The sequence below is a fragment of the Convolutriloba macropyga genome, chromosome 10, assembly GCF_964194025.1.
Source record: "Convolutriloba macropyga chromosome 10, txConMacr16.3, whole genome shotgun sequence".
NCBI classification, from domain to species: Eukaryota; Metazoa; Xenacoelomorpha; order Acoela; family Convolutidae; genus Convolutriloba; species Convolutriloba macropyga.
In genome coordinates this window covers 20,657,813-20,670,626 of record NC_134477.1, presented here as the reverse complement: position 1 = coordinate 20,670,626, position 12,814 = coordinate 20,657,813, and the positions used below count along the sequence as shown (strand labels likewise).

The 12,814-nt window shown below is 35.9% G+C and overlaps 1 protein-coding gene across 1 annotated transcript in view; it reads right to left on the bottom strand.

Moving 5' to 3' along the window:
* The window catches only part of LOC142347954 (uncharacterized), a 94,764-nt gene that overhangs the window by 54,268 nt on the left and 27,682 nt on the right, over positions 1 to 12,814 (bottom strand). Inside the window, exons 5-8 of the mRNA XM_075399119.1 lie at positions 11,901 to 12,095; positions 5,107 to 5,334; positions 4,439 to 4,675; positions 1,606 to 1,815 (exon numbers count right to left, since the gene is read on the bottom strand). Of these exons, the coding sequence (XP_075255234.1) occupies positions 1,606 to 1,815; positions 4,439 to 4,675; positions 5,107 to 5,334; positions 11,901 to 12,095 (870 nt within the window). The remainder of the gene's footprint in view (positions 1 to 1,605; positions 1,816 to 4,438; positions 4,676 to 5,106; positions 5,335 to 11,900; positions 12,096 to 12,814) is intronic.

Sequence of the window (12,814 nt, the reverse complement as noted above, 5' to 3'; positions counted from 1 at the left end):
TGAACACTTTTTGGTATATGCAACTGTCAAATGGGATAACTTAGTGCCTTTTGAGCCGGTGTTTCAAATATATATATATATATATATATATATATATATATATATATATATATATATGGTCAGGTGTATGGTTGCCAATTTTTGTGTGACGCCATATACGGCCTGGATATGATTGTTAAGAATTATCTATGGTGGTCCACCCGGGTTAGTAGGATGAAAAACTTTCAGCCAAAAATTTTTCAAATTTCTACTCTAAAACTAACTTACAATTTTTTTTGAAAAATCTACATTCAAATGAAGTTTTCACAAATTACAGCTAAATGAGACTTGCAGTGATAAATTGGCTATGGCATCAATCCACACACTAAGTGTAGAATATATTTATTACGCTTTCCAGATGTAATTTAATCTATTCTATTTTGTCTGGGTATTTTAATCCAAATCTCAATACCCAGATCTCTTCAGTCAGTTGTTAGCTGCACGTTTGTTCTAGATTTCTGTTTTGAGCTCTATAAAAATAACCAAAATTCACTTAACACTTTAAAACATTTTCATAAATTACCTTTTCTTTCCGCAGTCTGATTTATTGCTCTCATAAAGCTATATCACTCCTAGAATTATGTACGTTCCAATTATTAGAAAAATTTGAAACACCAATTAAGTTGCAGAGCAGGATGTTGCTGATTGTTGTCAATCATTTTTGTAATTCATTGTTTTAATTTTTTTTTATTTCCCAGTACATAATATGACACGATTGCACAAAATTTCTGCTAAATAAACAAAATTCTTTACTCTAATAATCAGGGGCATCGAGATTCGCTTTTGGAAACAAAATGCTTCTATGGTAAAGGTTGCCTTACAATAAAACTTGCGAGAATCTTTGAATATCGCAAAACGATACCTAGTCTTGCATAAAATTTCGTCCAGAATCTTGCAAGATAGCCATTCGTCTTGCAAGAGTCCTGTAACATGACTATTTATGTTGCAAATACGCAAACAATATAAACATGCTCAATCCGGACTAGTATGGGATAAAAAATTTCCGATCAACATTCTCTGGCACAGAAATATTAACAAAAAAAAATCAGTTTTGTACGTTCTTTTTAAAAAAATGGAATAACTAAACAGAAATAATCATTGTGAAATTTGAATATTGTAATCAAATGATAGTAACAAGTAATATTTTTAAATGATCATACTGTTTTTCAAAAAATACTAGTTGAATAGTGTAAGTGCGGAGCTCCCAAAAAAGTATTTCTTTGTATTGCTAAGCCACAAATCTAATGTTTCACGACTTTCTCCTAAATAATAAAAAATGTCTGCGAAAAATGAAAAATAGTAAGACAATAACATTCATTGAGATTGGAACTCAAACGAAGCGAACTTTTAAGCTTCTTGCAAGATAACAACAGCTTATCTTGCATGATCTTGCAAGAAAGCCACCTTCTGGCAAAATTTTGCTAGATAACCATTTGGTGTCGGGTAACAATCTCATTGTTCACCTTTCAACTATTTCCCTTCGACTTAGTTCACGGTTCATTAAAATATAGATACTGATTGTTCAATTTGGGAATTCGAGCTGGAAATTTCCTGGTAACTACCTACTTCCCAGTATTTCAATGTCGCATATGTAGAGGGATGGTCCATGGACAGGTACCCCAGAGTGGACTATTTTGGCCATATTTGGTACAAAGTTCTCTTCTGGACACGGGACAGAAGTCCACTTGGCTCTGAGTGAACCTTTCAACACACCACATAGTGAACACTCCTCGTCTGAGAGACATTGGTAGATTTCGATACCCTTCATTTCCATAGCTAAAATATGTCCAAGTTTCGGAAAAAATACAACAATTACAAAAATTACAAGTTACAACAAAATCTCTGTGGAGTTCCCGCAGAGATTTTACCACTATTACTTCTCATAACATTATTTGCCATCTCTAGTCCAGAAAATGGAACAAAAACGACGCAAGAAATGGTCAGTATGTTTGCTTTTCCACCTAACAAATCGTCGGTAACAAATCGTTTATTAAATTCGGTATGTTCGATGTCTTAGAATTGGTATGTGTGGTTTTAAACGTAAGATAATTGTTGGTATGTTTGGCTTCAAACATAAAAAATTTTTGGTATATGTGGTGTCTTCGATTCGGTATGTTTAGTGTCTCAGACCCGGTAAGCTTGGTTTTAAATCTAAGAATTTGTTACATTCGATTGCAAACCACAATAGATCCTCAGATACGAATTATGTACTTGATTAACTAGTAAATTCAATACGCCCAGGATTATATCGCGTATTCAAAACATTAGTTCAAGAGTTCGTGAAGAAGTGTTTTTGAGAAACAGGTATTTGACAATTTTCAAAGATTTTAATTTTATTTTCAAACCTGTCTATATTTTGAGATCAACAGGAGGCTATAGGTTGAAGCAAAACTCCAACAAACAGTTCTGATGTAATGATATAACAATAGCCGAAAAAACAGGAAAAGAAAAAGAAACGAAAGCAATGTCGAAAACTGAAATGAAGCAAAAGTTTATTGTGAACACTGTCTTACTTTTAGATTTTTCGTTCATCTAGTCAATGGTTTATAGTTTTTTATACCGAATAAATCCTAATTTGAGAAACTGAACATACAGACAAATTTTTATTTTTAAAACGGAACGTACCAATAGTTTCTCACGTTTCAAAATCTAACAAACCGACGATACCGCAGAAAAAACATGAGAATTTTCGTTGTTTTTGTAACAAACCCTCAAGTTGAAGAAAGTTGTATTTAAGAATTCAGATTTAGATTAACAAGGCAATTTCAGGTACTAGGTAAAAAGCTTGAAAACTTAAAAAAAAATAGTTGTTTTTAGCTCTCTCTTTGAACTGAGATCCTTAGAAAAGTAGCAACAACAGTCTGATTTAAAAAAAATCGGCCTCACCATATTCAAAGTTCATTACTATCAACAAATGGGATGTTTTTATATTCCTATTTAGGTGTTGGCGCCACAATTAAACAGCAGTAAGAACCAACAGATGTCAAGAAATGGCATGTCAGACAAAAAACATAGAACTTGTATTGAGCCGGAAATTTGTACACCCCCATTTTCTGACGGCAAGATAGGAGCAAACTAAAGTTTTGACATGAGGTTAGAGTCCCCTCTAAGCCATTTGTGAACACAACTTACCGAATAGCATCTTAACTACGAGTGTGGTTTTTAGCTCTTATATGGTGCAAAAGTGGGTTTTTTCGCATTATTATCTGTTTATAGTCAAATTTCCTAAAGTGCTTTCTATAAGATCTGTTAGTCACAGATGGAAACTGAGACAATATCAAAATTAAGAGTCGCTAAAATTATTCAACGGTTGTTCACGGAATATCAAAACACAAGCAGCAAAAACAGATAAAGTCGAAACAAAATTTAGGTCTCTTTATGGGTTGAGTGAATTTTTTAATAGTAAACTTGAGTCGGTACACATCTCCTCATGGGTTGTGCAAGAGTCTATTGATAAACGAATTTGAATAAAATCTGGTCTTTCATAGGAAAAGAGACAGTCTTCTCATGAAAAATTTTGAGACTACTATATGGCCTTTTTGTATCAAGGGAGAGTCTTTCCATGAGGTCTTAAAACAATTTTAATTCAGATTTCATTGTTGTTAACGCCAAAACGCCCGAGTCACTGAAAATAATAGAAAATTTTTGCATTTTTTACCAATCATATTTAAGGCCCTGCAAGTACCATCGGTTCCTGAGGCACTTAAAATTTTTAGCGCAGTTACTTGACATTTACTATGTAAATTTTGACTTTAATCTAACAATCAGTTATGAGTAAACATTAAGTTATAGATGCTATTTTAAATGTTAAATTTGACCTAATTGTTTGAATATTGTACAAGTTTTGTAATCAAAATTTTCCGGTTTTGACTATAATTTGATTCTTAGTCATTTTTGGACTTTTTGTGCCAAGTTTTTGCTAAATCGTCGATACCGGTGAAGTCCTAAAATAGTTGAGCTTTGTTGAAAGAAGTTAGCAACAAAACTATTATTTGACTGAAGCCTTGCAAACTTCAGTACAAGGTTGAACATAGTTTATCACTAAGGATATTCTTCACTTCAATCAGGTAAATTTACAGTCCCTTTGAATGACTGAGCAACTTTTAGTTTCGACGTGATTATCAGTCATCTGGAATTAGAAGTACAGAATCAAGCCGGCGTAAAACTCGAGAACAAGGCTGTGAAGATTGGGTTCCGCTGATATTCTTGAGCAACCGCAACAATAGGCCGTAGATTGCTACATTTCTTATATTGAAATTCCTAAAAAAAATAGCACATTTTCCTATCTGTCATTGGTTCTAAAAACTGTACTGTTATATAGTCAGGTTGCAAAGCTGAACTTTAAGTATTGCCAAAAATGGCTGCTCCAAATTACCAAATAGCGATGACGTGCACTAACCTGAGTCATCATTGGGTGCCAATAACTGTACATGAGATATGAACTTTGGGGTCTCTAGGAAAAGCTTCATCTCAGATCTTCCTTGTACTCCTTGTTCGTGAAGTAGGAAGCATTCATCTTCGGGATCAAATCCATCCAGTTTATCCAGAATTAGATCCATCTGCTCTTGCCACAGCTGGTTCGGTCCAGAGTATCCAGAGTTCGAGGTCGATAGAACAATTTTGCCAACTGGCGCAACTGTAAGAGAATGTATAATCGCTACGATGTTTTCAGAATAAAATTTATGATTTTTTTTCAAAAAAAAATATTAAAATGTGAAATTACAAAACGTTCCATGTTTTTCACAGAAAATTTGTAGTGAGTTTTTAGGGCTATGATGACTCAAGTCTTCCATCCATGGAACCGCAACCACCAAAGTCTATTAAGGATATAGCAGGGCGAATTTAATGCTTATCCTGCAAGGTCGTTGCATTTTATATACCGATATCGCAAAAAATTTCAAGATGGTGTGTTTTATTGGAGGGTCGCCGTCGGTAATGAAATTTCAAAATTTCAAATTGAAATTTTTCAAGCTTATTATTCTTCTTTGTCTATAATTTAAAAAAGAGCGAAATTTGAAAATGGGTGGCAAGAGGAACTGTATGAACACGAAGAGTCACAAGACGTACCAACAATTCCGAATGCTGCAACTTCACAGAATCCAATCAAGGTGCCATTGGTGAGTTTGGACAGAGTGACCTCTACTCTGATCTGGTCTCCTATCTCCTCACACAAGACATAGTTCCACCCTCCAATCCCATACAGACTGATACTCTCTCTCCCACCACTACACACTCGACAGAATCCAGACACGAAGTCACAGATAGACACTGACACTACATCAGAATTGAGACTCCCTAAAATATTGAACAAGTGCTTATGGTTTTTAAAACGAACATATTGAAAAGACAAAAAATATCAAAACAAACTTTTAGGTCTCTTCATGAGTCGAGCAAAAACACCAGTTTGCAGCTCTCAGCATTTAGTTCCCAGGTTTAGGTGCGCGACCCTAGACTGCTCTGATCAGACCATTTGGGTCGCACACTGGTGGCGTGGTGCGACCCAAAATACATGGTCTGGGAAACGCTTGAGTCGCACGATGGTCTGGACAGTGGTCGCACTGCGGTCTGATCAGAGGGCAAAATCTGGGAAATGGTCTGGACAATGGTCGCGCTACGGTCTGATCAGAGGGCAAAGTCGCACTATAGTCTGATCATAGGTCGCACGAAAGTCTGGACAATGGTAGCACTACGGACCGATCAGAGGGCAAAGTCGCACTATAGTCTGATCATAGGTCGCACAAAAGTCTGGACAAAAGTCGCACTACGGTCTGATCAGAGACCAAAATCTGGACATAAGTTGCCCGAAAATCTGACCACAGAGCATTAACTGACAATATTTATTTGACTGCAGTTTTTTATCACTGTTTTTGATGACTCAAAAGAAAAGTTGCAGGCACTTCAAAATGACTTTCTGTTTATATTTTTATCAATTAGTTTTGTACTAACCTTAACAAGATATACTAAATTTTTAAATTTTAAGTTGAGTAGTACATTGGTTTGGATTGAATAATTTAAACAAATAACAACGGCTTATAACATGTTTTCAGGAATGGTCTGATCAGAGGGAGCTTTGGTCGCAGTAAAGTCGCACAAAATTTTGGGTCGCACCAAAGTCGCACGAAATATTTGGGTCACACGATAGTCTGATCAGAGGTCTTTTGGGTCGCACTAAAGTCGCATAAATTCTTGAGTCGCACTACGGCCTGATCAGAGGGCCTTGGGTCGCACGATGATCTGATAAGAGGGCAAAGTCTGGGAAATGGTCTGATCAGAGCGGTCTAGGGTCGCGCACCTAAACCTGGGTTTTGATTAAATTTCATTCACAAATTATCAGAAACTTGAAAAAGGGGGACTTTATTAAACATTTCATTTTTCAAAGGAAAATGGAAAAAGAAGATTAAAACATCATCGATCGGGAGGGGGTTGCGGGTGAGAGATTGCGTTGAAATTTCAAGTAAAAAAGTTGCAGGGATTTCTGATTGTCACGAGTAATTCGTTTTAGTTTCGAGCCGAAAAATTAACGATTTGACCAAAAATTTCAAAAGAAGACATTTTTGTTCTTTTGTCAACATTTTGTTGAAAATTTTTTTTCCGTCTCTCCACATACGCTGAGTAAAGACTTTTGGATGAATCAGTGTTTCTTTGTATAAAACCATTTTTTGAACAATAGAAGACTTCAGTCGAAAAAGAGCTCTCAAAGTACCCAAATTATCAAATCTGAAAATCTAAATTTAAAGGCAGAAAGATTTATTCTATTCTAAATTCTAGTTATTTTTGCAAGCAAATATTCAAATTTCAGATCCAGACAGAGACGTAAAGAACTGGTTCTAAAAATGAAATGAACATCAAAGCAGCCAAAATCATTTCTAAAAAGGAACGCGAATTTTTTCTTATCTTTTTATCATATTATTACTTGTGTCGTCAGAGCAGATCGTTCGAGCTAACATCAACTTGCACAAAACAAAACCAAGGATTTTGAGAGTTGAAGAAATTATTGATCACCAGTTTGAAATACTTAATTTAAATGTCAAAAATTTTTTGAAAGTTAGAAAATTATTTTTCACTTCTCTGTGTACTGAAATTGCACTTTAACTTGATCTTGTCCGGACTGTAGGCTTTTCCGTAAAATGCAAAACTGAATTGTTTACAGACTGCAAATCTCCTTATAGAAAAAAAAATTTTTTTTGAAAGATAGAAGAAGTTTAATTTCTTTTTTCAGTTCAATTTTTTTTTTGAAATTTTCTATTTCTTTAAAAATACTCCAAAGAGCGAAAAGAGCAAAACGTAAAAACTACAGGAAAATGTTCCTCCTCAGAGCAAATTAAAACTAGGGTTTCAGGACAGTCTTTAACGTTTCTTTGCATGTGAGAGACTAGAAGAGGCAGTGTGCACAAACTATCAGATATCTTAAAAAATTAGAAAAGTTAGTTAAAATTTGATACAAATTTTGCTTTTAAGTAAGATAAAAACTAAATTTGTGTTTTTTAATTTAGATAGCATGATATTTGCGGGATAACGGAAAAGCAGAATGGCCCATTAAGCTCTTGATTCATCAAAGTGGACAAAAAAACTTCAAAAAATTTCAAAAAGTTCATTTCATTTTTAGTTTCAGTTTTACAATTACCAAAACAATTGTCTCAAAAATATCACACCTAATTTTTTGAATTAAAGAAACGTAAAAAACTGGCATTATTGAACACTGGGTAAAAACCAGTTGTCAAAAAATAAGAAAAATATTTTTTTATTTTTGTACTGGTTTCGTTTGTGTGTTTGTTAGTAAGCGTGTGAGCGCGTGCGCTTGTAGAATTGTATGTATGCGATTGCGATTGCGGTCGTGCCGATTGTTTGTAGTACAATTGGTACTTGTTGATGCAAACAAAAGAGCGACAAAGGGAGAGTTGGTCGGAAATAGTTTGTTCCTTTAAACGTTAGACACAGGCAAGGACAGAGTTTAAAAACTCAGAAGCTTTAAAGTGGAAAAATTATACATTATTTGTTGCTACTTTTTGCTTTAATTTTGTCCAAAAGCCAAAACTCCGTCCGTTACTCACATCTCCCTGGTAGCAAACCTGCGAGATTCAAAAATTTCGTATTATCTTTATGCTAATAAGGCATCAAAAATGACAAAAGTTTTCCAAAAACTTCAACAAACTTGATTTAAATATTAATTTAAGAAATACAATTATCGATACAATTATCTTAACCAGTCCACAATTAGTTTCATAAAAAACCAACAAAGACCTAGGTGAACTAATTGAACGCGGCTATTCTTGAGTAAAGATCAGTTGCCAAAAAAAATCTGAAAACTCTTTTTTTTTGGTATGAGGTTCTCATTTGTTTGATTCTCTCTCTCTCTCTCTCTCTCTCTCTCTCTCTCCCTCACTCTGTGTCTGTTTTTCTCTCTGTGTGTATTGTGGTGTGCGTATGCTCCAATTTGTACCACAATTGTCTTTCTTGGATGTGCTAGGGAGTTTTCTCTTTTGTCTGCCCTCGTCATATTTTTTTAAGATCAGACAGTAGAAGAAATTTTCTGCATTGCACACAAGTTGCGTACAGATACGCCCAACAGTTTCTCTGACATAAATTAATTTTGTTTCTGCAAGATTGAGAGTTATGTTGCCCAAGCTTTGAAAATTTAAGACCAATAAGTGCAATGCTTAAAACACTAAGGCTTGATAAAATTTCTTAGAAAAAGTAAACGGTGGTCACTTTTTGGTATTCGGTTATTCGCTTTTTACTCTCTTGTACCAATATCGAGTCTTAAACAAGTATTTTCCATGGCTAAGTGGAAGCCTTTTTTCGTTTTCCAGGAATGGGATTGTCTAAAACAAGTCCTGCAAGTCGGCGAAGTCGTCGCCAAACATGGATAAAGCTTGCACGTAGACTACCAAATCAAAACCTACATATAAAAAATCAAAACCTAAATTTGGATTATTTAGAGGAGTTTTCAGATGTTTCCGAGCAATTTTTCATTCTTTTGATTTCACGCCGATCTATGTCGACATCTTCCCGGTTTTTGTAGCGCCTAAGTTACCGCTTAAATTCCTTCTAAAACGATGTGAGAGAAAAGCGGTATTGAGTAAATGAGAAAAATTTTGACCCCCTAAACTTTCAAAACTTTAAGAGTGGCTTTATCGAGAGGAATGGTTAAGTAGAATTGTGCTTGAAATTTACTTCCCAACATAATCGCTCCACAAAGATTTGAGAGTGAAGAGGTGTTCAAAAAAAAACAAATGGCTAAAGATGTAAGATGTGCGAAGAATATGAGTAAACATTTAAGATCTGCGCTCAATGCGTTGAATTCGGTGACAAAAAATTTTTAAGCGGTGAAAGCAATTTTTTCGCCGCTATTAGAAGAATTCATTGAAAAAAAAAAAAATTTTCACCGCTAAAATGGTAACCCTCACAAATATTCGCCGCTAATTTCAATGCTTATCTTAAATTCACCGGAAATATCAAAACCGTAAGTGACTGAATTCGCAGTTGAATGCAAAGTTGGTGACGTGCAGGAGGATAATGGTTCGAAACCGTGTACGGCAGTTTCTTTTTTGTAAGAAACGCGATGAAAAAATTTTTCACCACTAAAAACAGCAAATCTTTCAAAAATTCACCGCTTTCACCGCATTCAAAGCTAAGAGATGCGGGCGCTATGCGTGGAACAAATTTTGGATCTTTTCCGTTTCACCCCACCCCCAGTACGTTATGCGCCCCCAGTTACAGTGCACGTGCCTTTACATAGTAAATTATTATATAAAATTATGGCACTTGCCCTTGAGGGGTGCAAATAATATGCGCCCACTATGCTGGGGGGCTCAAAGATCCAAAGTTTCTTTTCATCGCTATTCACACACACAGACCCATACACACACACACACACACACACACACACACACACACACACACACTCATATATATATACACACTCAAAAAAGTTTAGTGGGTTATGTAACCTTTTCCTATTGAACATGACTTACCGTCCTGTTTTATATACATTGAGTAATGGTTTTTCCCAAGCCGTGGTTGTTTGGAAGTAAGGCGTCAGTTAGGCTGATTGTTTTAACTACTATTGTAAATCGACATCTTCCCGGTTTTTGTAGCGCCTAAGTTACCGCTTAAATTCCTTCTAAAACGATGTGAGAGAAAAGCGGTATTGAGTAAATGAGAAAAATTTTGACCCCCTAAACTTTCAAAAATTTAGAGTGGCTTTATCGAGAGGAATGGTTAGTAGAACAGTGCTTGAAACTTACTTCTCAACATAATCGCTCCACAAAGATTTGAGAGTGAAGAGGTGTTCAATTGAGGCGAAGGATCTTCTATGTTTCCCCCCCCAGTGTTTTTTATGACCCCCAGTTACAAATTATATGTTGTTATATAGCACGTTACTATGTAAGACAATAGCACGTGCGCCTGGGGGGGGGGGCAAACAGAATAGATCCGAGGCGAGCGAGTTTCAAAGTTTTTTTTCCTCCAAAAAAAAACAAACTCGATGTCAGAGTGAGACGGTTTTGAATTGAGGGGACTTCATCCCCCTATATAAAAATACCAATTACGATGAAAATCAGGGTTTGTTCAACGAGGATACATTTTAGTATTTATCCCCCCTAAATATTTAACGAAACCTGATGAAGGAGTGAGTGGGTAATGGGTGAGGGGTACCCCTCTCCCACGTTGGGAAACAAGAGCAATTTTCCGCAATAACTTTTCTAAAAATCAAAATGTGCAACAAAACGCGAACACAAACACAAACACAAACACACACACACACACACACACACAAACACACACACACCGGGTCGAAATGTCAACGCTAAAAATGGCTAAAGATGTAAGATTTGCAATGAATTTGAGTAAAAATGTAAGATTTGCGCTCAATGCGACGAATGCGTTGACGAATAATATTTAAGCGGTGAAAGCAAATTTTTCGCCGCTATTAGCAGAATGCATTGAAAAAAAATTCACCTCTAAAATGGCAACCCGCACAAATATTCGCCGCTAATTTCAAGGCTTATCTTAAATTCAACGGAAATATCAAAACCGTAAGTGACTGAAGGCGCAGTGGAATACATAGTTGGTGACATGCAGGAGGATAGTGATTCGAACCCGTGTGCGGCAGTTTCTTTTTTGTAAGAAATGCGATTAAAAAATTTTTTACCACTAAAACCGCAAATCTTTCAAAAATTCACCGCTTTCACCGCATTCAAAGCTAAAAGATGCGGGCGCTATGCGGTGGAACAAATTTTGGATCTTTTTCGTTTCACCCCCCCCCCCCCCCCCAGTACGTTATGCGCCCCCAGTTACAGAGCACGTGCCATTACATAGTAAATCATTATATAAAATTATATACACTCAAAAAAGTTTAGGGGGTTATGTAACCTTTTCTTATTGAATATGGCTTATCTTCCTGTTTTATATACATTGAGTAAACGTTTTTCCCAAGCCGTGGTTATTTGGGAAGAAAGGCGTCAGTTAGACTGATTGTTTTCACTACAATTGTAAATCGATGTACGATAGGGAGCTAATCGGAGCAAAACATAGTAAGAGTGTGTGTAATGGGGGATCTTTAAAATTCAACGCATTACTCCGCCCCCACTCCAAAAATGTTTGAAATTATTTTACCCCTAAAATGGTGCAAAAGATGGAGTTTTCTTAAAAGTCCCTTAAAATGCCCTGCTCTCAAATCTCGACTTGCCAAATATGGGCGAAGACGAGCACAAGACTGACATGTGTAAAAGTGATCGGATTAAAATGATCATAGTGGTCTGGATACAAAATGATCTGAGTGGGCACTGATATCTACACCTGAGGTTGGAATTGAAGTTGTCTTAAGGTTAGGTCTGGATCATACACATTTTACGACAAACCTGCCATATCATCCCCTCTGTTGTTAAACCCAACTGCTTTCACGTAAGACCTCCCAATCATTTGCAGTTGCAGAGACCATATATCCTCTGGTACTGTCCAGTCCACCACAGAAAACTCTGCACACCGCTGAGGATCGAACCCATTCTCACTATCACCGAGAACATTCAGGTCAAGCAAGACGTTCACGTTGCCCTCTGAAAAAATAGCATCGACAGTGTTTCCACAGTTTAGTGTTTTCCTGATCTGGTTTCCTTCAAACTTACCAAACATATTTAATGCAAATAAAAATGGAACCAAAATGACTTTCCTATCTTGATTGCCTTTATTATCTTGTAATTTTTTGTGCTCTTTGATATCTGGTCGTCTGGCAAGCATATTGTAAACCAAGTTAAGCAAACATAGCAGTGTCGCAAATTCTATCTGTTACTCAAGCTCTTCCTTAATGAAAACTTTTTTTAATAAACCAAGAAATTAGAGAGAGATGTTTGATTTTTTCAATCGAGGTAGTCATTTCTGAAACTTTCCGAACTGGCTCTCTCTCTCTCTCTATTTAGCCCTTTGTAACAATTAGATACTTTAAATTGCATCATCAATTAGCCACTATGGCATGAAAATGTGACAAAATAAGAGAAGAGTTGCCAAAGTTTTGGCGCGCAATTTTCGGTCTCGTGTCACTTTTGAAAACGAGTTGTTAGGACGATTTGACAAAGTGTCGTTTGAATCTTTATAAAAGAGATTCTTGTTTTATTTAAACTTATAATGACTGAGACTCAAATTCCACTGAGATATTTAAAACACGGTATAATGATAAATAGATGGGAGTTTCAAACCCAAACTTTCAATTTTATGACAAATCACATATTAGCTTGTTTGCGGGTATCTGTGTTATCCCAATGATATGTTTTTCTACTCT